Genomic DNA, 27,984 nt, shown 5'->3' on the forward strand with positions numbered 1-27,984 from the left:
TGGAGTCTCTGCCCTGCTGGGAAGGGGGTTCGCGGTGTGTCTGACCGGACGCAGGGGGTGGGGTGGTGCGCGGTGTGTCTTACTGCGGGGGGGGGGAGAGAGTGTGTTCACTCACCGAACACTGCTTCTCCCTCCTGCTCTCCTGCTCTGCGGTGTGTGTGTGTGGGTGCGATGCGATATGGTCGCCGTGCTGCTGGGGGGGGGGGGGGGGTGAGAGTGTTCACTCACCGAACACCTGCTTCTCTCTTCGGCTATTCTGCTGCTGCGGTGGTAGAGCTTTCCAGCTCACTACCGCCCTCCAGTGGCCGGCGCTCTTGGCAAATGCCTAGACCTGCCTAGTGGTGGCGCCGGCCCTGAGTACACCATGCAGCTGGTGATGCATGGTGAGAGTGAGCTGCCACATTCCGTACAACTCTACTAGCTTCGGGCATTTGCTGAAGATGCATCTTAGTTACAGCCTGATGTGGCAAGTACACACCAGGAGATGTGATATGCAACATTGTAAACCTATTTTATATTTGAATCGAATTGCACAGGAAGGGGCTGTGCAATTCCATGTAATTAAATGTGAAATGCAGCAGGAAGCATCTGTAGTTGGAAACTCCGTCTGCATGCATCTGTGAGATCTGTGTTTTACTGTATGTCTGAGGACGCAACGTTGGATCTCCATCACGGCCATTGTTCATGATTTATTATGTTTTTAGGAACTGGTCAGCCTGTGTAAGCTGATGCTTACACGTTCTGGCCATCGGACCTGGACAACCATGCCCAGTACATGTAATTCAATCTTCTTTACCTTTCAGGCACACAGGGGCAGGGATTAAAGTGAGGGGGAACAGGGTGGAACTGAGTTCCACCACCTCTAATGGTAAGGTGGAACATTTTAACCTCCACATTGGCCCTGCACAGTAATTCTCACAGAAAAGCATTCTAGTTTGCAGGGTAATGCCCAAAAACCTATCAATAGCCCTTTCCCCTTCCTAATGGGGGGGAGGGGTGTAATTAGGCGGCATAGAGAAATGAGTCCACCCACCTCTACATGACTACTTTAAGCCCTGCACAGGGGTCAATCCAATTAAGTGCAAGCATCTAGCAACTGCTAGTTAGCAAGTTCACAAGGGCACTTATGGCAACCCAAACTCGCACAAAACTGCTCACAGCCCCCATAGGGTTGCAATAACTTTTCCATATTTGGGCTGAAATTGAGGCATGAGTGCTATGAGATGGATTGCCAGAGTTGAAATGCAGTGGCATCAGCAACTTGCACCCTTTGCATCTTATTTGATTAAACCCACATTAAAAAATGCACCATTTGCAAAACATAACACTATATTCTTGTTCTAGCACTGTAACTTAAAACGACACTAGGGTAGATGTGATATAATTATCCACTTTTTACTCAATTCCTTTGTAAATTACTATGAAGTAAATGGACCTTGACAAGCCTTTGCCATTAGGCCATAAATATCTTTGGGGTAGATTAAATTTCTTTGGCTTGACTGCAGCTCTGCCCTAAGCTTTCCAATAACTGCCGGAAAACACCTAAGGTAAGCCCTAGATGGTGCACTAGATGCTGATTTTTCTTGCAGCCTCAGGAGCTGTGAAGAAAAAAAATCTGCATTAGGTGCACCCACTGAGGCTTAGATTGTGGGTAATTCCATAGCTCCAGGCATGTAACCCAAAAGATATGAGTTAATGCATGTTAGCTGCAGAATTATCGTGCATGGAAATTGCAAAGTAAATAAATATCTACAGGCTTTACACCTGGGAGTTGCAGCCACATGGTAAGTCCCATAGCTACTGTAATTGAAATCTCCTTTATTTTCAAAATGATCCAGATAGAAAATGTGTAATAAAATAGGACAGTGTTAGTCTTTTATGATATAGGATGATTCCTTTAGGCACACAGTGGGCAGGGCCGTACTGGTCAATTGGCACTTCTTGCATTTGCCAGAGGGGCAAATGGACAGATAACCAGGATGGCTATCTATCTGTCTTCCCCAAATACACCCCTTTCACCCGATGTGCTTGTCTGCGAGAAAAATGTAGGCGTGCCATGAGACCATGCTCCTCTGACTTGTGGCATGCCCCCGATAATGTGTGTGCTCACCTTAGGTGCACATGCAAATGTAAGGCCAGGGCCAGAAAGCATCCCCAGCCTGTCTCTGGTGGTCATACTGATTAAGTGTTGGATTAGGTTTTATGTAAAACATTTGAGTGTAAAGTAATGGGCCCCATACATCAGCAATTAATTGTGACAATCCTCAGATCTGGAGATGATTGTCACAATTAATCTTTAATGTGTGGGCTCCCCCTTTTGACGATCCCGATCAAAAATTGATCGGGATGGCCAATCGATTGCTGAATCAGATTTTTAAACATGTTTAATTATCTCCGGTTGTTTTTTATATGTGTGGGCATTCCTGTTTCGTCTTCTTCTTCTATTTACATTATGAAAAGAAGTAACATCACAAATGACAATCGATTGAGGTGATGTATGGGCACTTTCCAGATATGAAGATGCTATCTTTAGATGGGAAAAATCTGCCAATCACTGAAATAAATCTGTAATGTGTGGACAAGTCAAATAGATTGTAGAAACCATTTATCTGGCCAAAAAACCACTGGATCTGGAAAACCATTCATTGTGATTGCGGATGTATGGGGCCTATAAAGGTTCCCTGCTATTACCATTACTATACATTCATAATAAAAGTGCACTATGGCCAATACCCTTTTCTGTAAATAGGATCCTACTTTTATTATCATTTCACAGCTACAGTGTATATTACTTACTGTATATTGTATATTACTTAAGGTCAGACACAGATTATGTGTTTTACAAGCTTCAACATTGAGGGCCAAATGTAATAGGGTGGGAGTTTCAGAATGTGGGAGAATTTAAGAGAGTTTTCTCTTTTTTTTTTTTTTTTTTTAAGCGGCGATCAGATACATGGCAAAATCAACCTGGTTCTCCCAAAATCTCTCACTTTCTGAAACTCTCACCCTATTACATTTGGTCCTGAGTTTTTAAGCAAAGTACATACCTCCCAACTTTAGTTTTTTTTTTTAAAGCGGGACCTTTGTACAGCTGGCCGAAGAAGGAGCGGAACTAAATAAATTGTAGTTATAGCCTCGCAAAGCCTAGTGCCAAGGCACCCATTTTTGTCACTTTCAGGGTGTGCCCAATGCTCCCCAAGCAGATAAGCAGACCTGGCACCCTCCTTACACTGAAGATATGCCATACGCATGCACATGCAGCAGTGATCTCTGGCTCCTCCCAACTGCCCGCCCCCCACTTGCTACACACTTCAACCCGCGGCACCTTGCAACCTGCAGGAGGGCCAGCAGGACAGTCTCCAATTAGCAGGAGTATCCCGCTGTAATCGGGACAGTTGGGAGGTATGAAAGTGCATGTAAATATATATTTACAAAGAGGTTAATATGTAGAGAGATCTGTTAAAATAAATGGTGTCAATGTTTTGCAGTCATTCATTAAATCAACATAAAATATAGTGGTTTATTTAGCATTTCTCATCTGTAATGAATACCTTCGTGTCAGACATTTTTTTCATCTTTACCAATTCTTTTAGTGTATCAAGTAAACAGTTCATGTTCTATTTATTGATAACAGAGAAATAATAAGGAATTGTCTTATTGTACCCTGTCATCAATATCATAGCACAGTAGGGGAGTAAATTTACTAAAGTTTTTAAATAAAAAAAAATTATGGTGATCATGACTCTTGTGTGGGGTGGAGGTTTCTGAGGCATCCAGGTGGAGAGGTGGAGGCATGGAGAGGGACCAGGGACAGGTGTCTGAAACAGCGGCAGTACGTGTGTGGACGAGGCACCAGGAGGCTGGATGATTATGCCAGGATAATCCTGAACTTTATATTTGAGGCCCAGCTGTAGGAAGGTACTGGGGGAAAGTGCATTAGAGGGCACCAGGAGAAGGTGACAATTACCCAGTTTACTTTCTCAAAGAAAACTAATTGACTGTTGCAAAAAGAAATATTCCACCGCAGAAATGCTCAGGAACATCCATAATGTTATTACTGATAATAAACTAGCACCAGGCATGCCATACCATAGTCAGGCAAACTCAACTAAGATAACACTTCAGTAAAAGTCTCTGCACAATTACATTCAATTACAAATTAAAAGTATAATTAACAGACTAAAGCAGCACAAGTTAGAAATTTTCAAATGCAGCTGTATATCGCAATGTAGCTCAGAGTATTTTAGCCCTGTCATCTTAACATTAATAGAGATTTTAATAAATCCTCTCCACAAGGGAGCAAACCCAAGTGCAGAACAGGTTCGGTATCCCATATCTGGATATCCCATATCCCAAATATTATCCCGGTATCCCATATCTGGATATCCCATATCCCAAATATTTCAAACCGTAGTTTTTCAGAATTTTTTTCTTTGTTGTTTTTTTTTATACTTACCTCGTCCCCCGGTGTCCAAGGTGGCCATAGGACTCCTCTTCAGCGGCATCCTCGACCCCAAGGATGCATTGTGCAGGTGCTCTGGTGACATCCCTGGCACACCGGTGCGCCCACGCAATGCATTTTTGGGGTCGAGGATGCTGCTGAAGAGGAATCCAATGGCCAGAGGACACCGTGGACGTCGGAGCACCACCAGGGGACCAGGCAAGTATAAACAAAAAAATATTCTGAAATCCGCAATAATCCCTTATCCAAAATGCTGGTGGTCCCGAGCATTTCAGATAAGGGATACTCAACCTGTAATTTGATATACTAACTTAAGTACATTTTGCATGTGCTGCATACTTTATTCTTTGACATATGTAGTGGAAATGTACTAGCTGAACATGAAATGTATTGCAGCATATTTCAATACTAGGCACTGCAAAATACAGTAACGCAGTTGCTAAAGTGTCTAAGTGCAATTCTAATGACAAGAATAGTGGAGTGATTTAGGAATATGGAACATTATTTAAGGGCATGCCATTATGTACACATGAATAATGTCAGGGAATCTTTCATAGAATAAAAAAGCCCCAATGATTCATGGATTAGTGCAATAAACTGTTAAATATGGGCACCATTAATTTCTGCCCACAAACAAATATTAATATTTCTTCCTCTGCATTAATATCCCTGCTGTGCAATGCTTAGAAGTTTATAGTATTTGTTATGAATGACTTATCTTGTACACCATATGTTATTCTGCTTAAAAAAATTAAAATTAGAATGGTCCTCTGCAATTTATAAGATAATTACCAATTTAATGCTTGGTTTCAGTCTGTGTTATTGTTTCATGAGAACTTCTTGATTGCTGAAATATTTACCTAATTAGTGTGGTGCTACTGACTGCATTTGGAACAGTTATAGCAGCTTGCTGTCCAAGTCTTACTTCCACAAACCAACAGGAACTGAACATGCTACCAGACCACAACATGACATATCAAATGAATGTTGACATTTAGGGGGAAATTTACTAAAGGAAATTTGTAAAAAAAAATAGGTGTATTTGTATCCAGAAATACACTTATTTTTGACATTTACTATCCCGAAAATACGGCAATTCGTAATCGTATTGATGTGCTATCAATACAAATACAAATTGCCGTATTTTCGGGACAGTAAATGTAAAAAATAAGTGTATTTCTGGATACAAATACACCTATTTTTTACACATTTCCTTTAGTAAATTTCCCCCTTATTCTCTACATGGCAGCTACTTTGTGTTCTGAGAGAGAACTGTAATCTATCGATCTATGGAATGGAACACTGGACAGCAATTATTCAAAAAAAATATAAATCAAAGATGAACAGTAATACTGCAGCTGAATGAAAATAAAATAAAAACAACTCGGAGAAAAGAAAATGCAACTTTTCAATCCTTAGAAATTAAGTAGGTTATTTTAATGTTGTAGCAAACGAGAGCCACTAGTAGTTTACAGAGTGCAAAATATGAAGTTGTATTTATACAAAGTGACAGGTAACAAACAAGACAACACTTCTAGTCAGCATTCACATATTATAGTTCCTGAGCACGCCTATATTTCATATACATTGCAAGTTATGTCAGGTTCCCTGACACATGAGCACAAAATATGTATATTGTATGCTTATTTTGTACAATTTCCACTAATCATACTGTATATTCCTCTATAAATAAATTTACTAAAATTACAAAATCGCTAAAATCTTGATTTATCCCTAATTATTACATTTATAATAAACACTTTCTGTCACAAGTATTTAGAAAGCCATCAAGAAGCCAAACTTCTTCGGGGGCGGGGGGGGGCACCCCCGTCATCAGGGCTACGGCTATGTCGTGCAACAATGTGTCACCAAACATCCACATAAAGCAAAAACTTACCGCCATACATACCCCTTTCAATCATGAAATCATCTGCCACGCCAGGCTCCCTCAGACTTTAAGTTCCTGGGCGTGTGCCCGCCACCATGTTGGTAGCAATCCACCAGTGTCATAGCAGAAGTGCCCAACAAAACCGGCGGAGTTTGTTCCACCAGACTGTTGCTGCACTCCACCGATTCCACATGTCACCTTTGCACATCTCTGACTGTCCCCCCTGCACCTCTCCATCCCCCCTTCCCCCTCTGTGCTTCTCCGGCCTGTGTTCTTCCTGCATCTCTCTGTCCCACTTGCACATCACTGCCCCCCCCCCCCCGTCCCACCTGCACCTCTCCATCCCCCATTCCCCCTCTACATTTCTACCTTCCACCCTGTACCTCTCAGTCACCCCCATAAAACTTGCACTAAAAAACATAAAAATGCTCGCCAGACCTTATGCAACTTTCCAAACCTTATGCAACTTTCCAAACCTGCGGCCGGTCCACAGTGGTGGGCAGAAGACAGAAGGCAGCCATCACAGCCCATGCTGGCTGTTCAGCGCTGGCGGCTGTAACAGGGGACAGAAGCAGTGGAATAGATTATGATTGGCTGCCCATAGCAACATCCCATTTTTAATAGAACTCCCATCTTTGTTCAGAATTTGGGAACAAAGCAAAGTAGCATGTCAATTTGTGCCTCAGCAGAACAATATTTGCAGTGCAGATGAGGCTGATTTAACATATGCATGTACAGTAGGAGCTTGACCAAAATCAAATGTACATTGCAGTGACAATATGAATGTATTTTCACCACTTGCATTGCAATGTTACTTGCTTTTTGTTGCTCTGCTCCCAAATCACATTCAGCTTCGAAATGTGTATATTTGAAACTAAGTGCCAAGATCATGGCATCCTACTTTTAGACATTTGGTTAAATCATTAAATTTCAACTTTGCATCTCAGCACTGATTGATACAAATTGCAAGGATAGTTTATTAAATTACTTGTACTTCTGCAATTAACAGAAATTACCACTGATCTTCAGTGAGCTTAAACTCTGCAGAACCAGAGATGAACCAAACAAAATAATAAGAAACTGTGGTTGCTGTGGAAACTGTGATTGATTTTGTGTTTTTTTCCAAGCTGATATTATATGCAACTGCAGGTGCACAGTGTGTTAAACCATCTATACATAAAACACCGGTAAGGACAGTGAGACTGAGAATATTAGTACATACCTACCTAAAGGAGTATGTCAGTAAACCGAATGTTGATTAGGCCAGTGTGTATTTTGCATCACTCTGAGTCAATGGGTAAACACTGTAGTGCCTCCATACTAATACAGGCGGCTGTGAAATACAGCAGTGCTGCCAATCCCAGACACCCTACCAGAACATATATTACATACATCTTTGCATGTACTGTATGTTTATTAAACATCCTATCAGCAGATGTGTGACCTCTTAGCATCTAAACAAATCATATCATAACTTATACGACTAAATCAGAAATAAAGACTCGGAGACGTAGGTTTGGCAGAAATTGTTAGCTGAATTTATTTAAATGATATAAGCTAATTTTTGTTTTATTATTAATTATTGGATAATACAGAGGATAGTGGGGAAAATGCGCAACTAATTATAGTGATGCAGCCAGCTAATTCATAAAAGAGGTACACCACCTCTGAATACGTTTTTTATGGTTTTGCGCCAGAGCTATTTCATTCATTCTACTGCATTATTATTAATTATTAATTGATTGGTGGCCCAGAAAGAACGGCTATTTAAACTAAGCTCCACCCCAAACTAGCATACGTAACCCAGCCTACCTAACAAGTGGTATCCACTCTACCTACTGCATTGACTACCCACCCATCCGGGTGGGATCGTTGACCCCGATCGGGTGATCCAGCGAAGGCCTAAGTCAATGAGAGGCGAGCGCACCGAAAACAAACCAGATACGCTGCAAACATAACTCAATGAAGACTTAAAAAATCTATGAACTTGCCGTTCTTTCCCGCCTATCAGCTAACACGATTAACCACCCCCAAACCACTAAAACTGGGGCGGGAGGGAGGGCGAACTTTCTCAAGTAAAAGAGGCAGACTCCTCCTTTTCCTGTGCCTATATCCCAGCTAACAGGCCATTCCCTACGTCCCTATTGGATATCCCGAGTCACATGCTAAGCCCAGGTACACACACAGCTTTGTATGTTTAAATCACTCCCTGTCTATTAGCCACTGCGTTGTTCATATGTGCTTAGAGGCCCCACCTTGCATTAGGTATTTGTCGCTGCACCTGCATTAGGTATTTGCCATGGGATATATTTACTATGATGGGAGTAAATTTACCCCTACTTAAAAATACTGTCCTTTGTCTGAGTGCGCTGCACCCTAAAGAAGACCTCTATTTCTAGTTTTTTTTTAAATCCAGTCTTTAAAGGCCCATACACAGTAGAAGATTATTTTTCCAATCTGGCTGGTTGGAAATTTTTTTTTATATATACTGTATATATATATATATATATATATATATATATATATATATATATATATATATATAATTTTATTATTACTTTCACAAATACAAACATTAAAACATTTCACGTACAATACATATATTACATACATTACACTCAGAATTCACAAATATAGTTATTCCTATACCGTTATTCTAGGTGGTCGCACCTATCTTCTCTCCAACTAAAATCTCTTATTTATCTATTTCTTTGACGCTTTATTTGAGCCCTGTAGAAATCTCCTATTTTTTTTTATTTTTTTTTTTATTACTACCATGTTGCCATTTATTTTTCTGTCCTTTCTCAGAATGGGTCTCTTCCTTTTAAAATCACCTCCTCGTTATACCATTTTGTTAATGCAATTGCCTTCTTCAGCAAACTTTTTGTATATGGGGATAGCGTTTTGACATATGGAAGCCATATATCAAAGAATTTTTTGATCTTTTTCTCTTTATTATTATTCATTTCTATCCAGTCCATTTTAAATAGATATTCGATTCTAGGAGTTAGTAGTGTTAATGTTAATGTGTCTCTCAGTATCCACTGAGAGAGAATTGTTTTTCTTGTTGCTGCAGCAATTTTAGCTATAAATAGCCGCTGTCCCTGGGGTAATTTTGTTTGACTATAATCTGGATCTATATCCCATATTGCCCATTCCGGCCTAAGAGGAATTTTAATATCATATGTGTTTTGCACATGTTGAGCTACTGTATCCTAAAAATTCTTTACCTCCCCGCAACCCCACATACAATGTAATAAGTTTGCATCTGGAGCTGAGCATTTAAAGCAATTAGCATATGTGGCTATACCCATTTGGTGTCTCCTTTTAGGAGTATAATACACTCTATGCAGCAATTTATATTGCATTTCTATATAAGATGACTCCACCAAGTTTTTGTTTATGCGCGTGATTGCTGTAAGCACAGACCGACTAGTCAACTCCGGCAGTTCTTCTTCCCATCTTGCCAACCCCGATTTTATGTCATCTGCCTGGATTTGCCTTTTAATCTGTGCGTACAGCATCGACGTGGTACATTTTTTTTCTTTTGCATTTTGTGTTATTACTTCTAAGCTTTCTATGGTGTCTTTCTTGAGTGGTTTTACCCCCTCATCATTCAGGTAACTTCTCATCTGCTGATATTGAAAGCTATTAATGTCTAAACCCTCATACCTCTCCTTTAACCCTTCCATTGATAATATGGAGACGTCCTTCAATTCTACCACATCTATTATTGATCTTATAACTGCGTTTCTCCATTTCTGTACTGTTTTTTTATTCTGTATCAAAGATTCTTGAGAAATTGTTTTATAGTAAGGTGAGGAAAATAATGATTTATATGGGGACATTCCTTGTCTAGACCGGGTCATTTTCCATGTTTTACAGGTAGTTATTAATAAAGGATTATTTATTATATTCGATGGAAACTTTGCAGGCTTTATATGCAGAAGACTGTTTAATGGTATGTCTGGACAAAATGCTTGTTCTATCAGAACATTAGAGTAGTTATCGGTGTTATTTATCCAGTCAATAGCGTATCTATAATTCGCTGCAAGAGTATAACTATGTATGCATGGTAAATTTATACCCCCTAGACTGGCCTTTTGACTTAACTTAGTCATTGATATGCAGGGTTTTTTCCCTGCCCATATAAAAATACTAATCGCCTTATTTAATATTTTTAAATCTGCTTTCTTAAGAAGGAACGGCAAAGTTTGGATGTAGTACAGTAGACGTGGGAATGCGACCATTTTTATGGAAATTTTTATGAACAAATTACATTCAACCATTTGCTCCCAAAATTTGGAAAATGGACAAAAGCAGTCATCCGCATAAATAGATTTAACCAATTTGCCTGAATGACTATTTTCATCTATTTTCCATGTTTAGGAGAAAATGGTCAATTGTCTTTTGCTCCCAAAAATTTCCAGATTTTTACTTTATCCAGCCAGATTGGAAAAATAATCTTCTAGTGTGTATGGGCCTAAATCATCTTACAAGTTAGTGTTTGTTTTTGAGAGGCAGTATGTATTACTGTACTTACTGGGTTTTGTGCACCCACAATCTTTGTGTCTAAAAAAGTGTCTAAAAAAGTTGTCTTTTATAATCCAATTTAAATTGTATTAAATTGTATTTAAGAGCATATGGTCTTGAGGGGCCGGGTATATTATTGTCCTTACTTGGTGTGGTGATATCACTGTCAGCTGCTCCCCAAAATAATTAAATAGCAAAAAAAAATGATAAAACGTCTTTCATAATTCAATCTAAATCATATTGCAAGAGTTTGTGTGTTTTTAAGAGGCAACATATATTATTGTATTTATTGGATGTTAATGGTTTCCCATTTCAGTTGAAAACCCTCAAGTCTTTTAATAAAACTGCATAGCAAAGGTAACACTCATTTTCGTATATCTCTATTATGTTCCCTTAATGTTGTTGGAGTTATGTTCAACTATATCAGCTTTACTCCTGTACTGTGTAAAAACAACTAAATCAATAATTGTTCAGTTAATAGAATAATGGGAGCAACCCAGGACTAGTGCTAACAGGCATAGTACTTCTTCAACATCTACTTTTAAAGGAGATCAATAGGCAAGAAGAGGTTGTACACATTTAAGAAATGATGCTACAACTCTAAGCAATGTTTGACATTCTTAAACAAAACATCATCTCTTTTTTTGAAGACAAAAAATCTAAAATTCCCTACACCACATGCAGGGGCAAGGGAATGCTCAAAGCATGACGATTATTTGTGAGTGGTGGTCCTGCTATTGTTCATGCACTAGCTCAGGGGTGGCCAACCCGCAGCTCCGGATCCACATGTGGCTCTTTTGTTCATGAGCTGTGGCTCGGGCAATCACCCTCGTCGCAGCACTACCAGGACACAGGTGTGGGAGCATAAGGAGTGATTCAGCGGCCAGTGCATGTCGCACTTTAATGTTTTCTTGTATAAAAAAAAGTATGTATATATATATATATTTATATATAAAGACAGCGTAGAGGTGGCACTCGATCAGCAAAAACAACACTCACAGACCCCCTAGGTCAGGTCCTGACCTAGGGGGTCTGTGAGTGTTGTTTTTGCTGATCGAGTGCCACCTCTATGCTGTCTTTATTTTTACCTGCAAAGTGCGGGTTGTGGTGTGCACCGGACAGTGCTACTCAAGATTGGACTATATATATATATATATATATATATATATATATATATATATATATATTTATATATATCAGGAGCCAGAGGAGTAATAGGCAACAGCCTGAAAATGACACTGGAGTCACTACTGTCAGCTTCCTCCTAGTATGACAGCTCATGCTCCAGCCACTGGGGGTTCTTGGTGAACACCACCCGACATATTAGATTCTGCGACCCTGTCCAGGGTCACATTAACCTCTTTCACTAATTTCTGGTGTCCCTACCATTGATGCAGAAGCATTACATAAAGCCTGCAAAACTACAGCTTTCAAATTCCAAATCTGTCAGCCAGGTGGACAAAAGCCTATTACCGCTCCAGAGGCCTGTGATTTGCTGGTTGGATTCAGAATGTTTGTAAACTCACATTTGGATGCTTGATATTTAATGGTTTCCAATTTGCTTTTCCTTTTATTACCTTACATTGAATTACCCGAGGCCTGTGATTTGCTGTTTGTAGAAGTGTATTGGTATTTTTTTATATTTTCTACTCAGCTTTTACTTTTATGCTATTAGATCTTGATTATTAAAAACAATCTATGGGGTCGTAAAGTTTATTAAATTGCAATCCGGTCCCTCACTGCTGTAATATTCAGTATTCTTTGATATTGCCATGTGTTTTTGTTGCTGCTCTGAAACTTAGCTAGCCAAGTCACTGCAGCCTTTGGCCTATATTTGTGCAAACAGTATTGTGAGCTGTAATGGATTCAAAACCAAATTTTATTTATGTTAATTATACTGTAGGAAAAAAAACAGGTCCAAATTAAATTATTTTAGCCGTTTCTATCACTTTTAAAGACATCCAAAATATTTGAGGGTGATCTTACCAAAACCAAAACATGATGATGATTTAGAATCAATATCAACACATTGTGGGTCTATGAGTAACTTTTGCAGAAAGTGCTTCTAATAATGGCTTCTTAATTCAGTGTACAAATGTATGAACCAAACTAAAGGTGGTCATACACTACTGCGACTTCTTGCAGAAGTGTAGAGCCATCCTATCCCCGTTGAGCCGCCCAGAATGTTCCTGGTCGGCAGGCTGGAATGTAGTACTTCGGTCTAACATGTGATGTATCCCATGCAACCCAATGCCCCACAGCTGGAGTCCGGACGTGTAGCAGGTCTGAACTCTGATCCTTGGCACCTGGAACCGCGTATCACATCAGATGTCAAACACATCCAATTTGGTCACTTTTCCCCCAATTTCTCAATCCAATCTGTTGGAATCGGGTAAAAAGTGTCCAAATCGGACTAGTGCATGGGGGTCTTTAAGCAATAAAGAGGCTTGTGCTTTCATCGCATCTTGGTAAGGGTGTTTCCAAATTTGTATTACATTATGTCACCAGATTATGAAAACACTATAGTGTGTGATAACATTTCTTTGTAAATGATCAGGATTATTAAAACACTGGACCTAATTAAGACCTAATCGCTGCTGTGCGAATTTGCATAGTGCCCGATTATGTGTGCAATGCCTGCAATCTATGAAATCCTGCTACTGTTTTCTTTCGCTAGGCGTTTGCAAGGTGATTGACAGGAAATAGGCCCCTAAGGGCATTAGCCGGCCATTTAATGGGAGTGTTAAGAAAAATTCAGGCTTGTCAGAAAAAACAGGAGTAGGGAAACAGTAGAAGGGATTTTGGCATAGGATGCTTATTGATGATAATGGTGTGATTATCAAATACATGTCGGTAAATGTTAGCCTTCTTTCGGGATTAGTAAAAAAATGGGATTTTCTGTGAGCGTAAGGGGACCCAAGGAGAGCCCCTCAAGCTCACAGATCCTGGCGCTGTTTCAGATAAGCAAGAAGGCTTAACCAAAAAAAGTGTGATACAATATAATAAAAAACCGTATATAAGAATAGCTGCTGCAGGGTGTAAGTGAGAGTGCTGGATCTCACTTAAGAGTTAAAGAGACAAGAAATTGATTACACCTGCGCTGCTGAGCCTATGAGCTTTTGCTGAACAAAAGGACAACCGGAGACACTCAATAATAATGTAGCAAATTTTATATAAAAAGAATATAAATAAAGATATATACTTATAAATTCATACAGGTGTATTTAAAAACAGATACAATAAAGCATGCTCAATAGGGAAATATATAGCAGAAAACACTCTCCACTTGGATCATAAAATAAATGCCTGATAGCAGAATTATAGCCAGTCTTGTTAGTTTAGCAAGGTTCAGCTGTTAAATAGCAAGGGGAAAGGGGGGATTTGCGGGGAACACAAGCCAGTAACGATGGAAGCAGGCAGATAGAATAAGCACAGATGACAAATAGCGCAGCACCCTTTTAGCGCGTGTAACGCAGATGGATGGTATTCGGGAGATGCACTAATGTCCAGGACTATATGCTCACCCTCCTTTAGAATGGATAGCTGGAGGGGCCGGGGAGCACGATGTTGTGGATTGCTCGACCCGGTGTCCGTGATGTTGCTGTGTCTGCAGCTCAAACGGGGAGCCCGATGGTGGCAGGGGCTCTACCCGGAGCGGTGGCTTGGTGACATCCGCCGGAGGGGGGAGAGACGGAGGCTCCAATTTGCTGCCGGCTGAGATGGAGAGCCGTGGGCAGTAGTGGCTGGTGGGAAATGTAGTCGGCTGGCTTGTAGTTTGGGCTCAGGTGAACAGCGTGAGTCGGCTCCAAGATAGCGTGTAGCTGTGATCACAAACAGTGGGAGGTTTCTGCTGTAAAGCGGAAGTAGGCGTCAACGCGTTTCGTACCCTTGGAAACGGGAACTTTCTCAACTTTCTATATATTTCCCTATTGAGCATGCTTTATTGTATCTGTTTTTAAATACACCTGTATGAATTTATAAGTATATATCTTTATTTATATTCTTTTTATATAAAATTTGCTACATTATTATTGAGTGTCTCCGGTTGTCCTTTTGTTCAGCAAAAGCTCATAGGCTCAGCAGCGCAGGTGTAATCAATTTCTTGTTTCTTTCGGGATTAGTATCATGCTGTTTAGTGCTGGAGGCCCAATTTAAAAATGCCATTGTACATGATATAGTATATATTATCAACATTCTGCATCTTTATATCAGGCATCACTAACTTCAATAGAAGTGTCTCTTTAGATTAGGGGTAGCCCACTCCAGGCCTCGAGAGCTACCAGCAGTTCACGTTTTCCAGCTCACCCAGCAGGTACACAGGTGCACTCATTACTGACTAACACATTTACAAGATCCACAGGTGGCGCTAAATACTGCACTTGTGATTCTGTGAGGAGACATGGAAAATGTTAACTGTTGGTAGCTCTTGAAGACTGGAGTTGACTACCCCTGCTGTAGATGTAGCTAAGTTTAATTAAATGACATCATCAGTTGTTATGGTGGCATGGTTCATTCATATGCATGCCATTGTTGGATTCAATTGTACTGAACATACTTAATTCTATCCTGCCTCTCCAAGGATAATGGGCTGTAGGTTTACTCCACTTGACACACTGATTTCTTTAAAAGGATATCTGAGTGATTGCTAGTGGCTTCTTATTGTCATATTCATTGTATCAAATACTTTATGGGATCTGAAAGGAATAAGCAAACAATTAATTAAGTACAACATAATCAGTAGATGTCCCTTTTAGTATATAGGCTATGGAGAGATTTTAGGGTAATAGAAATGCCTCTCCTGCACACCTTAAGTGTTCTCTGACTCTTTTGCAATTAGGAAACCTAGTAAAACTGTAATGGTATATTTATAAACCATGTTAATGTGATAATTACTCATTTATATATAACTTTTCAGCAAGATTCTGGTCTAGTTTTCAAACAATTTAGTGTCTTATTCTTATGATAGATTCTCTGTGGCCAATGATGTTCCTTTGTAATATCAGTCAGTAGATATTTATGCATTCTTTAATGAAACATTTTAAGCCACTTTTACTAATAAAATACTACTATCCCAAAGGTTTGACTTAATATCTCCTTACTTTGTCACTTAAAGACTTGTGACTCTAGAGAGATTAAGAATTACTGTAAATTCATTTGCATTTAAAATATGGAATAATTATGACGCCATAAGGATATTGAAAAATCTTGCTCTCTTAAAGTACAAAAAATGAAATATATAATAATTATTTAACCTGTCTGTAAACTAAATGTGTTATGCTACAGACTGTTGGATTATATTTTATGCTGACATCTGTTGGCCTTTTTTAACTCATTTTATTACAATTTTAAATAACTCATGTAATGTACATTAATTCGTCTTATGCAAAGTCAAGACAAATGTTTGCTTTTGCGTTCTATCTTTCAGCTCCAGACTAATTTAACTGAACCCATGACATTGTCCAAGTCAATTTCCCTTCCACGAAGTGCATACTGGCATCATATTACCAGACAGAATAGTGTTGGTGAAATCTATAGTTTACAAGGTAAGTGGTTTAAAAATAAAACATTGTGCCTGTTAGTTTGTTGCATGCTGAGCAGGACTCATTCAAATTGTTTTCTTCTTTGAAATGGTTGTATTCCTTTCGTTCCAATTTATCAGCTGTCATAAAACTCTGTGGGAAGCCTGGTTTTTAAAATTGCCATTTTTGTCATCATTTTATCATCTAATGACAAATCGCTATGTAGCCTGCACAGACAATTTAGAGATGACTTTTTGAACTTTACAATGCAAATTGCAGCCATCAAAAAATCCATTTCAATTCTTATTTTATACCATGCTCCCAGATAAGCGTTTTTGGCTTTAACAAACATGACAAACTCATTTTCATAAACTGCACAAATTTTAAAATACCTTAATCCAACCCTTCCAAATCTATTTATAAGCTTTGTTCCTAATGCCATGATATGATTGACTAGGGTAGAGGATGGCTACTACTCTATTGTCTGTATTACATTGTTCTCTAAAATGACATTAGAATTAAATGATAACTAAAAATGAAAGGGTTTCAAAGTTGTAGGAAGTTTGAGAAATATCACCTGAGAATGAGGGGAGGTGTCAGACTGCTCCTGGGCTGTTTCCACTACGTGGCAAAATAGCAAAACACAGTGAATAAAATCCTTTCTCCCAAGAGATACAGTAGGGTTCTTGGATGACCTTTTTCACTTATTACATAGTAAAAATTAACTACTAAAGCAAAATAATAATGTTGGAGAACCAGCTGATATATCTGCTCTAAGCTGCAGAGCTCCCTTGTATTGTGAGATAACCATTGCAGTTTGTGTGGACTAATGGCTCATTTTCCAGAATGCCAAAATAATCTGTATTTTAAAGGTACAGTAACATAATAATATGCTGTAATCTGAACATGTTGCATCTAAAAACATGGCTGGCAACTATAAACAAAGCTAATCATTTTATTTTATTTGTGTTCCAAAATTATTCATTTGATGTCTGGAAAAGCTCTGCAAAATTTGAATTTGGAAAATTGCAGAATGGATTGTATGATTTCCTATGTTTACATGTTATGGATGATATATACCTGTGTGTATATATGTGTATATATATAAGCTGATAACTTGCGTCTGAGTCTATTATTGTCCGTGAGTGCCATCATTCTATTTGGAGACTTTATATATATATATATATATATATATATATATATATATATATATATATATATATATATATATATATATATATATATATATATATATATATATATATAGAGAGAGAGAGAGAGAGAGAGAGAGAGAGAGTGACAAGGATCACATACCCGGGGATTCAAATGAAGACTTTGATCTTTATTTTGAATAGCAAGTCACAGCACACTAGATGAATTCAGTAGGCGACCATAACATACACTTGCAAATTATCCAGTGGTCCCTACCACACCCTGGCCTATCACTTGTGCAGCTAATCCACCATCAAGAGCATTTGCTCTAGGCCCTGGAAACACTTATATACCAGGATATCACATGTTCTGCTGATTACACACCTCGCTTCTGCTACCTCTCCAAAACCTGGTCTGGATCCTCCACATTACTCTCATGTGGAGATATGCTGTCTCTGCCACACATATATAGCCACACATATATATATATATATATACAGATGTGTCCACATACATCTTGGCTTTTTTTCTCAATTTGTCACAACATGTAAAACACGGCTTAGCATGTTGGAGTGTGGCACAGAAAGTATTTTTTCTTTCTCACTTTCTTTATTTTCCTTTTTTGACAATATTGGTCCTGTTAGTATTCTTAATTGTGGGGTGGCTCTCAGAGAACTGTGTTACTGTTTCTCTCCAGCTGTTGTGAATCTACAAATCCCAGCATGCTAACACTGTATAAAGGCATGCTGTGATGTGTAATTCCATAACAGCTGGAGAGCCAAAAGTTAGCCAAATCTAAATTACAGAATTATAAGTAGATGCTATTGTTTCAGTTGGGGTCAAAACAATACAAAAAATCAAGTCTAGGTCAACTTTGTTCAATAAAAAGCTATTTATTTATTTATTTAGGATTATAACTTTCAAAGAAAATATGTATAAAATTAAGTATTATATTATGAATAGTAAATACCCATTTTAGGCAAGGACAACTTCTTCACAGATTGCACTTCATTATGTTATCCCCTTGGGGAAGTCATAGGAGCCTAATGTATGCGGTATATCCCTTGAAAACACCCGTCTTCAGAGGCACCCACAATTATTACATTTTCTTCTGATGGAAGGTCACTTCTTGTTTGAAGTTATTTCAAGGTCTTGGCTTTCTGGTATACAATTTTAGGCTTTGGTGGAAGGCTCTTTTTCCCTTCCTCATCTAGCACCAGGACATGCCAATGTGCGTTTAATGATTTTATTTATCTGTGTGTAGTTGCTGTTGTACTGTGTGATGAATGTTGTTGGTATCTCTGACTTATATTTAGTCGAATAGTTAATGAGTTCCTGTCTGTTTAATTATAACATATTATACATTTGTTTCTGTAGGATCAGTTCTTCATAACTTTTTGTAGAAAGTTGTTCTTTAAATAATTACTTTGTTGTAAAAAAAAATGGAATCTTCTGTGCAGTTACTCCTAAGCCAACAGAACTGTCGGTACTTCTTTACTTTCACGGCGCCACTAGATAGGACATCGCAGTCATCGCGGGCATTGAATGCACTAAAAAATCGGGTGCGACGCGACCGACGCGATGCCCGCGATTTCCCATAGGGACCAATGTTAAATTTCTCAATTGACCCGATTTTTCTGTTCAATGCCTCAATTGACACGATTTTTCCATAGGAATCAATGTTAAATGGCCCACAGAGGCCAAATAGCCACCCTGAAGTGTGAAATGGCCCCCACAATTGTTAACGCCACCCCACGATCAACGTGAACCCGAAGCGTGGCGAGCGCAGCGAGCCCGCGAGGGGCGGCGGTACGCGTCCTACTACCTTTTCATTCCCACACTATCCACGTCGGTGTGGAGTTGAGAATAGAATAGTGTGGCGAGCGCAGCGAGCCACCGAGCCCAAAGCGTGGCGAGCGGACGCTGATTTCTAGTGGCGCCGTGAAAGTAAAGAAGTACCGAACTGTCCTCCCAGGATGTTATTAATCCATTGTCTGTGATGGCTACTATCAGTGGCGGTTTTTACCTATGGGCTGCAGGGTTGCAGCCCCCCAGGTAAAATCTGCCTCTGAAGTGAAGCCAGATGCATTGTGACTGGCAGGGACTTTCTGTTGGAAGTCTGACCTGCCAGTCACCAAGGTAGTCCCATTGGGAGGTGTTCCCTCCCTCCGGGACGCCTTTCTGTTGGCTTCCGTGCTCAATCCCCGATTGCGCATGTGCAGTACCTATATTGGTAATGCGCACGCGCTGGTCCCGGTGCCTGTCATTTGTATTGTACAGGTGCTGGGACCATGATTACTTCTATGTGCTGCTGCTGAAGCAGCACGTAGAAGCTGGCCACATGCGCAGTACAAATGTTTGTACTGTGCATGAGCCAGTCCTAGCGCCTGTGATCATTCATTGCAGAGGCGCCAGGTACTTTCTACAGCAGGGGGACTGGGAGCAGCGGCGAAGGCGACAGGGGGGAGGGCGCCGGCGGCTGTGGATGCAGCCAGAGGCAGCCCCCATCTCCAGTACAGGTATGGGCTGCCACTGGTTACTATAGTAAGCATATTGTTTTTATTAACTTTTTAAAATGAGTTTTGGTTTGTATTTTATATTGTTTTTAATATATAAAGCTAAGTATAAAAATATTACCCTTTCTTGACTGTGAATTGTGGAAAATTCAAAATTTAAGGTGTTACTGTTTATAGATTGTATGAGTTCTCCTTGATGGCTGTTTCAGATGAAAAAAATTGATGCTTTTTCAGCATGTTTGTTGTTGGACCAGATATTGTTATCTTACTACCATGACACAAATAAGTTGTCATAACTAGGTGCAAATGCTGTACCCATTGCCCTCTCTTGTTCTTGTATGAAGAAGTGTCATCCATACCAAAAATAATTATTATATAGGGTTAGTTCCTGTGCACTGAGGGGTAGATGTATGAAGAGGTGATAAGGGAGGAGAAGCAATAGAGTTCCTGGTACTTTTATCACCGGCCAATCAGCTCCTAACTGTTAAGTTACAGACTGGGTTTAAAAAGGGACAGTCAGGAGCCGATTGGCCGGTGATAAAGTACCAGGCACTTTATCACTTTTCCTCCATTATCACTTCTTCATACATCTACCCCTGAGTATTTTGTGCTGAGCTAGCAGCTGCACCGATCGGCAGACCAATCCGATTTTATAGTTATAGAAGTAGATATATGGGTGTTGCTGCGCTCTGTTCCTTTTGTTTAGGTGGTTGATTTTATTGTGCTTTGTGTTACAGATAAATCTGTGAACCCGTGGGTTATCAATTAATGGATATATTCAAAAAGTATTAAGATAACATAGTCTTTACTTCAGTACAATAAAATACATACAATGCACACAGGAAATTATGCAAAAATTCCTTCTCAAATAGACAAAATCATGTGCACAGGAGGGGCAGATGTAACATGTTGCATAGAGAATTAGATTTGGGTGAGTTATTTTGTTTCTTTTCAGGGAAAATACTGACTGCTTTATTTCTACACTGCAATATAGATCTCACTTTGAAGAAAAACCCCACCCAAATCTAATTCTATCTGCACAAGTTATATCTGCCCCACTTGCAGTGCACGTGGTTTTGTCCATTTGAGAAGGAATTTACCTCTGAGAGCGAACCAGAATAAGGCCTTATGTTTTCCATTCATTGATTTGAATGTTTAATATGTTTGGTGTGTTAAATAGTGGCGTGTTTCCTTGCACACTGCTTTATTGTTGATGACTGTACATAGCGATTTTACTGTATATCACATGCATAAGGCATTGTATCTTTTCAGAAACTTCTTTGTATTGTCATGAGTCTGTAGAAAGTGATCAATGTATTTTGAAAGGTTTGCTATCTAAGAACGGATCTTAGGGTGTATGCAAACTTTTTTCTGATTGTACCAGTAAAGTCCAGAAAGAAGCAAAAAAACTGGTAATCATGCATGTGCCAATTCAAAAATGTCTATGCAATAATAAGTGACCAAATCCAGCTATAATTCTCCTTGGTTACATTGCAATATCTAGGTGGTAGATGCCATTATGTGCTTTTTATTGAGAAAATAAAATATGGTAGGTTGTTCGGCATCCTGCATTTGAATATTAAAAGGTCACTTCACCATTTGATGTTGAGCTTGCTATATGTAAAAGACATCATGTTGTTTATTTTATAACCAATTCTGATGTCCAATGTTGTTTGTTTTGGTTTAATTTTGCAGTAATTCTAGTATCATAAGGCATATTAATTAACATCCGAAAATTATTTGCAGTAACTCCAATCACAAAAAAAGATCACTGGTACAGTATGTATCAAAGGAAATGACTTGGGACCGCTCTTCCATTAACAGCTGTCCCGGTGATCAAAAGTCCATGAGTTAGAAGTCAATCACATCATGATCATCTATATATTTGTCTAGTGTCAGATAGTGTGTGTCTCAGAAACACTGTTATATGTCGGCAGCGAGTGAATCTACATCTCTTTCTCTCTCACACATGCACAAACACAGAGGCAAGCACAAGGCAGCAGACTAGCTTTCAAAGCATTTGCTTCGAGTGGGCTTACTAGTATCAGATATATGTGGCATTAAAAGGTTATTTGCCTTGTTTTTAGATACATTTTATGTAAGTTCTACAAAAGGTGTGGCTCTGCAGTGCACCTAAGTGCTGCCCATTGCCTATAAAGCTGAATGATATATAAATTAAATTGGTCTCCAATGGTACAAGTAAGAACTCACACAGGTAGACAGAAATCAGTTGACAATGCTCCACAGCAAGTTAGTATTTGGTGGTATATTTATAAGGCGGATAGACATTTTGCTTATAGTGCTGCAAATGACAGAGTATGAGATTGCCACTGCCAGATATGCATATGTGACTGTGTCTGCTCATCCAGTGAGATTAAGTGGGGTATTAATCCCCCACCGCGATTTTCAATGAGGGAAATAGCGGCAGGTGCCTATTCAATGCTGGAGAAAAGAGGGATATTGCAGCGCTCATGAATTTTAATGAGTCAACCAATCTGTACAAAAAAAGGTATTCAATATGTATCACATAACATACAATAAAAATGCAATTAAAAACACTATAAAGTCAACAAGTGGACCTATTCATATAACCTGCTCTGGTAGACCTCAACAAGTGGGAAAGGTGGGAAACAGCTGGAGTCCAATTTGTAATCCCAATTAGCCGCTGGAGGTGTCCCGGTCCAGTGTGGACTTGTTAGTTGGGGGGATCCTCTCTAAAGTGCGTTTTAGTGATGATGGGATGGGGTACTCCAATTTGGTTCCAATGAGCCGCTGTAGTTTACCCTGTCCAAGTTTTGTATGGGGGGATCCTTTTATAAAGTGCACTGTGCCAAATATAAAGTGCTCCAGATGTTGAGAATTTGTAGGACGGGTCCCAGAAGAATAGGCAGGTGATGGGCAGTGTCCGCAATAGGTCCAACTTGATCACCAATGCGTTTCGCTGTCACTAAAGCTGCCCCTTTAATCCCTGATAACCAGGATGAACCAACTGGGGCTAATGCTATAGCAAGGAGGCACATACCATGGGGTCCTCCTGTCATAATTACAACTAGCCCAAAATTTGTATCCCTAAGACCCCCCTTACTGTACACTCTCGGTGAGTCTTGGCTGCTGATTTAATAGTAATGCAATAGTAAAATAATATTGTTTTACGGGTGGTTTATAGGTTGTAGCAAGCCTGCCCTGCTATAACTTGATGAACCAAAAGTGCTACCATGCCCAGGTACTATGGACCATGACACATGTAGTCCACCTCAGGGTTGCCTACCCTCCCGGGTTGGCTGGGAGGATCCCGAAAATTGGGTCCCCCTCCCGGCCCCCCGGATTCTCCCTCACCCTCCGCAATCTGCCTGCCTGCCTCCTTAAATTACTGCAATTTGCGTCTTTTCGTGGGAAGGGGGCAGGGCTAAATATTGAAATTGTGCCATGTAGTCCCGCCCCCTCCTCGAGGTCCCGCAAATCGGGGGATTTTCAAACTGGAGTTATGTCACAGCAAGTCCAGGCTAAGTCTAGGCTGACAGTATGTGGTTGTATATTCCTACTTAGAATCTTCCTACTTTGAATTCTGACTAAATTTCTAAAGCCAGATTTCTATAGCCAGCCAAGGCTTAGTCAGCCTCCTATTCTCTAATAAGTAGGTCTGTAAAAGCTGTTTCTAACTTCAGTAATTAAGACTGCACCCAATACCCCTCTCCCACTAGAGAAAGTGAGCAATAAAACTGAGATAAGCAAATGGTGAGATGATACAGACCATGTCCAAGTCACTAATCAATTTTAAGTCACTATCTAATTTTAAAAATAAATTTGTACATTTACCTAGACAATGCAGTATACTAATCACAGTGATGCTAGTTCAAATATGACTGTTGCATGAATGATATTTTACCTGCAATGAGAAGAGAATAAGACGGGAGTTATGTCACAGCAAGCCCATAGACCAAGTCCAAGACTATAAAATAGTCTTTATGGCCACCATGCAATCAGTGCATGTTAGAAAAACAATAAAATGACTGCCCCAGGACACTCACGGTCACTTGTAGGAATGAATAATGACACACTGTTTGGTAAGAACTTTGGAACTGCCTAATTCTGACCAATCAGAAAATCCCCAGTGCATCTAAACAATCAGTGATTTAGGGGGGACATCCCACATTTGTTTTATCCTTTTTTAACATTTTAAGCTGGAGAAGCCTGCACAGATTGCCCTTGCTCACCTGCCCTAGGCAGGTCTATTGTACCGGCAACTTTTCTGTCGTTTAAGGATTGATTTCTGGTTGGTTTGCAAACTGATGCTTAGTAAATATGCAGTTCCTATAACTTTCTTTGTAAAAAAAAAAAATGATAGAGGTCACCAGTGGCAGATTTTACCTATAGGCTGCAAGACTGCAAACAGCCAAGGTAAAATTTGCCACCAAGCTCAGTGTCAGTGTAGCCAGATCCAGTCAGTGACTGCACTGGCTCTACTGTGACTGGGCTATGAAAAGCAAAAAATTGGCTTCCTTTATGAAACCATTCCCTGCCTTTTGTGTAGCCCAATCAGGCTTCTAGGGGCTGCAGCAAATAAAAGATGAGGGTTAGCTCATGCACCACACCAGATCCAATGTACAGGTGCTGAGTCTGGGGCTAGTGGCTGTCTCCTCTCCAGGCATGTTGATAGTCTCAGCCCCCTACTAAGATCCACTGCTGGTTGGCACACTAATCTAAGGTGTTCTAAATTCAGTTTTTTGTTTGTTTTGCCCACGGTTTTGACTTTATTAAATGGTTGGTTTGCAAAAGCAATGGAAAAACCACCAAAATAGACCTAAAAAGTATAATCCATTTCTCCTTCTATCATTCCCAAGAATACTGTATATTTGTGAAAAATCATAGATTTTATTTGGTTTATTCCTCTGCATGGATGCATATCTATTGTTGATTCATTGCCAGTCAATTCAGCAGGGTCATCACTCACGAGGCTCTGAACATTAATAACAGCAAGTTTGATTTGTGAACTTATGTCTGTTTCTCGCACGATGCTTTCAATGTTCACATCTTCGTTAGCATTAGAACTGTCAGAAGAGCCTGCTGTGCTTTTGGATGTGCTGGTGTCAGTATTTATATTGTCCTATTTATATGTTTGATCTTAGCTGTCAAATTTTTTTTATCACCAGCAAAAAGAATCATGAGGTTATTTTTGTGTGCATGTATATATTGATGGATGTGGATCATTTGGTCAACAGTAACAAGGTCCACACTCATTAGGTCGACCAATATTTGTTGACATTAAAGGGTCGACGTAGGATAAATTTCGACATTCATCAGGTTGATATGGACAGAAGGTCAACACCAGCAAAAGGTCAACATGGCCATGGTTGACACATGAAAAGGTTAACATGAATTTTTTATGTCTATGTAGACATCTGTCAATCATACCCCTTTTTCACTAGCAAAAATAACCTGAGATTTTGTGCGAGGACAGGCATCGGCCCAGGTTTTTTGCTAATAGAAAGACGTCCTGGTAAAAATCCCAGGTAGAGTGTCCAAACAATCCAACCCGGGTAATTATCTGGGTAAGGGGTATTGGTATAACTTGTACCCAACAGGTTGTCCGAGCCCTGGTAAAATGAAGGTGCAATGGCCACTTGGTGGGACTTCTGGGAGGTGGCATGACCACGCCTCCATTTGGAAAAATGACAGGCAGCTTCTGCCCCTTCCTCTCTACCCAGCTTGGCACACAGCACTGAGCGGCATGTGGCAAACGCAGGATTTTCAGAAGGGGATTTCCAGAGGGGCGGAGCAAAGCACGGAGATGGACACTTAGGTGACCCAGTATATGCCGGGTCAGTTAAAGTATTAAAGATAGACCAAATGTATATAAATAATAATAATAAATAATACACACACACACATATACATACATAACAGCAGTGTAGACCCCTGGGCATAGCAATGTATTGGGGCCCCTACCGATCCTCCAGCGGTAGGGGTGGGGGAAGCTTTGATGTCCCCCGGGTGGTAGGGGGTATTATATTAACCGCTCAGCATGTAGGGCCTGGATCAGTAATTTCCACTAATTACCCCTTTACTGCACAGATGGTGGGATATGGGGTGGTAGAAGGGGGCATTGGGCTGAATGAAGGGGCCCTGATACATAACTTCCAGGGTGGTAGAGGAGGTTTAATATGCAGAGGAGGGGTGTATAGTGGAGTAGGCTTATTATTCATAATTTTCTGGTGGGAGGACAGCTTGCTTGACTGCAGATATCTCCAGTTCCCAGAAATAGATTTCTTAGCTTTTAATGGAATTAAAAACTAGAGAATCTCACCTACCAAATGGTATTGGGGACTAGGGGATCAGAGTTCAGGAGGCAGAGCAATCTGCCAATGAGTATATAAAACTACATACCAGGTGTGTGGAGCTGGAGCAGTAACCAGCTGCTGGAAGGCTGATATCTCCGGTTCTGGGCACAGAAGAGACAGGCTTCTAGTGTACATCAAAGGGGGAGAGTCCCAGCTTTTGGAATATAACCTCAGAAAATTCTAATTCAGACAGAACCTGAAATATCTGACTGCCTAGAGCAATTAACAGGCTTGGATGGGGACCACTGTTTTGAAGTCAGATATCTCCGGTTCCCAAGGGCCGATTTTTAAAATTCTTGTACCCATGGAAAGAGGGGACCCTCAGCTTTCAGACTAGGGCCCTTAGACTCCTGGGGGGTTTCTGGGTACTCAGAAACCCCCCCTGCGTGCGCTACTGGAGCTGGGGAGAGAGGCTGTGCTGCGGCAGCAGCCTGTTAACTCTCTCCACTACCTTGCTCCCTGCAAAGGGGGAGGGAGGAGCGGGCCCATGGCCCCTCCATTAGTACCGGGTAAAAAGTACCCCCACTTGAATCCCACTAATTAACTTCTATATGTTCCTTAAAGTTAGACATTACATTCAATCCCTTGACACAGCCACACTTTTTCTATCTCTCCTCAAAATGATTTCTGCTATCTCGTATAAAATGAGGCAATTGTAGGTACTTGTGTATTTTTTCATTGCAGGGTAAAAAATCGCGTTGCATCACATGCAAACATATCGCATGTGATTCGATGCGACGCAATTGGACCCGATTTTTAATTGTACACCCACCCTGATGGGTAATTACTATGTTAAATGGCCACCCATTGGTAACGCCACCCCACTATCAACGCCAACGCGTCCTCCGACCTTTTCATACCCCCACTATCCACCTCGGTGTGGAGTTGAGTTTATATAGTGTGGCGAGCGCAGCGAGCCACCGAGCCCCGCAAGGGGATGTGGATTACATCACATATATTCCGCATCCCCACGCGGGGCTTGCTGCACTCGCCACGCTTCGCGCTCGCCACACTATCTAACATCTACTCCACGCCGACGTGGATAGTGGGGGTATGAAAAGGTCGGAGGATGCGTACCGCCGCCCCTTGCGGGCTCGCTGCGCTCGCCACACTTCGGGTTGGCGTTGATACTGGGGTGGCGTTAACAATGGGGGAGGGCATTTCACATAGTAATCACCCATCAGGGTGGGTGTATAATAAAAAATCGGGTCTGGGGGTGCATTTAACATTTTAATCAGGCATCCGTGTGCCTGTACAATGTAATCAGGTATAATCACGTCGCAACGCATCGCATTCCATTATAATGGCATGCGATGTGATGCGATATTAAAATTGTGCACTCTGCCCGGGAAAGCCTCAAAATCAGGTCCAATCGCATCGCATGCCTTAATTAGTGGCATGCGATTCGATATATCGGGCGCCCAAATAATACACAAGTACCCAATTGTATAATACATTAGTATCTTTGACTAACCTCCTATGCTCTTACATTGCAGAGGTTGTCTAATCATATTCCCAACACTTGATCTTTACCCGTTCTTTTATCTTGATATGATTCAACACTGAAATATCTACA

The 27,984-nt window shown here is 40.3% G+C and overlaps 1 protein-coding gene across 2 annotated transcripts in view; it reads left to right on the forward strand.

Moving 5' to 3' along the window:
- Nucleotides 1-27,984, forward strand: part of DOK6 (docking protein 6) — a 508,085-nt gene that overhangs the window by 384,865 nt on the left and 95,236 nt on the right. For both annotated transcript variants that reach the window (XM_083187715.1, XM_083187716.1), the window contains exon 7: nt 16,309-16,426. In XM_083187715.1, the coding sequence (XP_083043841.1) occupies nt 16,309-16,426 (118 nt within the window). The remainder of the gene's footprint in view (nt 1-16,308; nt 16,427-27,984) is intronic.

The sequence above is a fragment of the Crinia signifera genome, chromosome 5, assembly GCF_055691185.1.
Source record: "Crinia signifera chromosome 5, ASM5569118v1, whole genome shotgun sequence".
Lineage (NCBI taxonomy): Eukaryota > Metazoa > Chordata > Amphibia > Anura > Myobatrachidae > Crinia > Crinia signifera.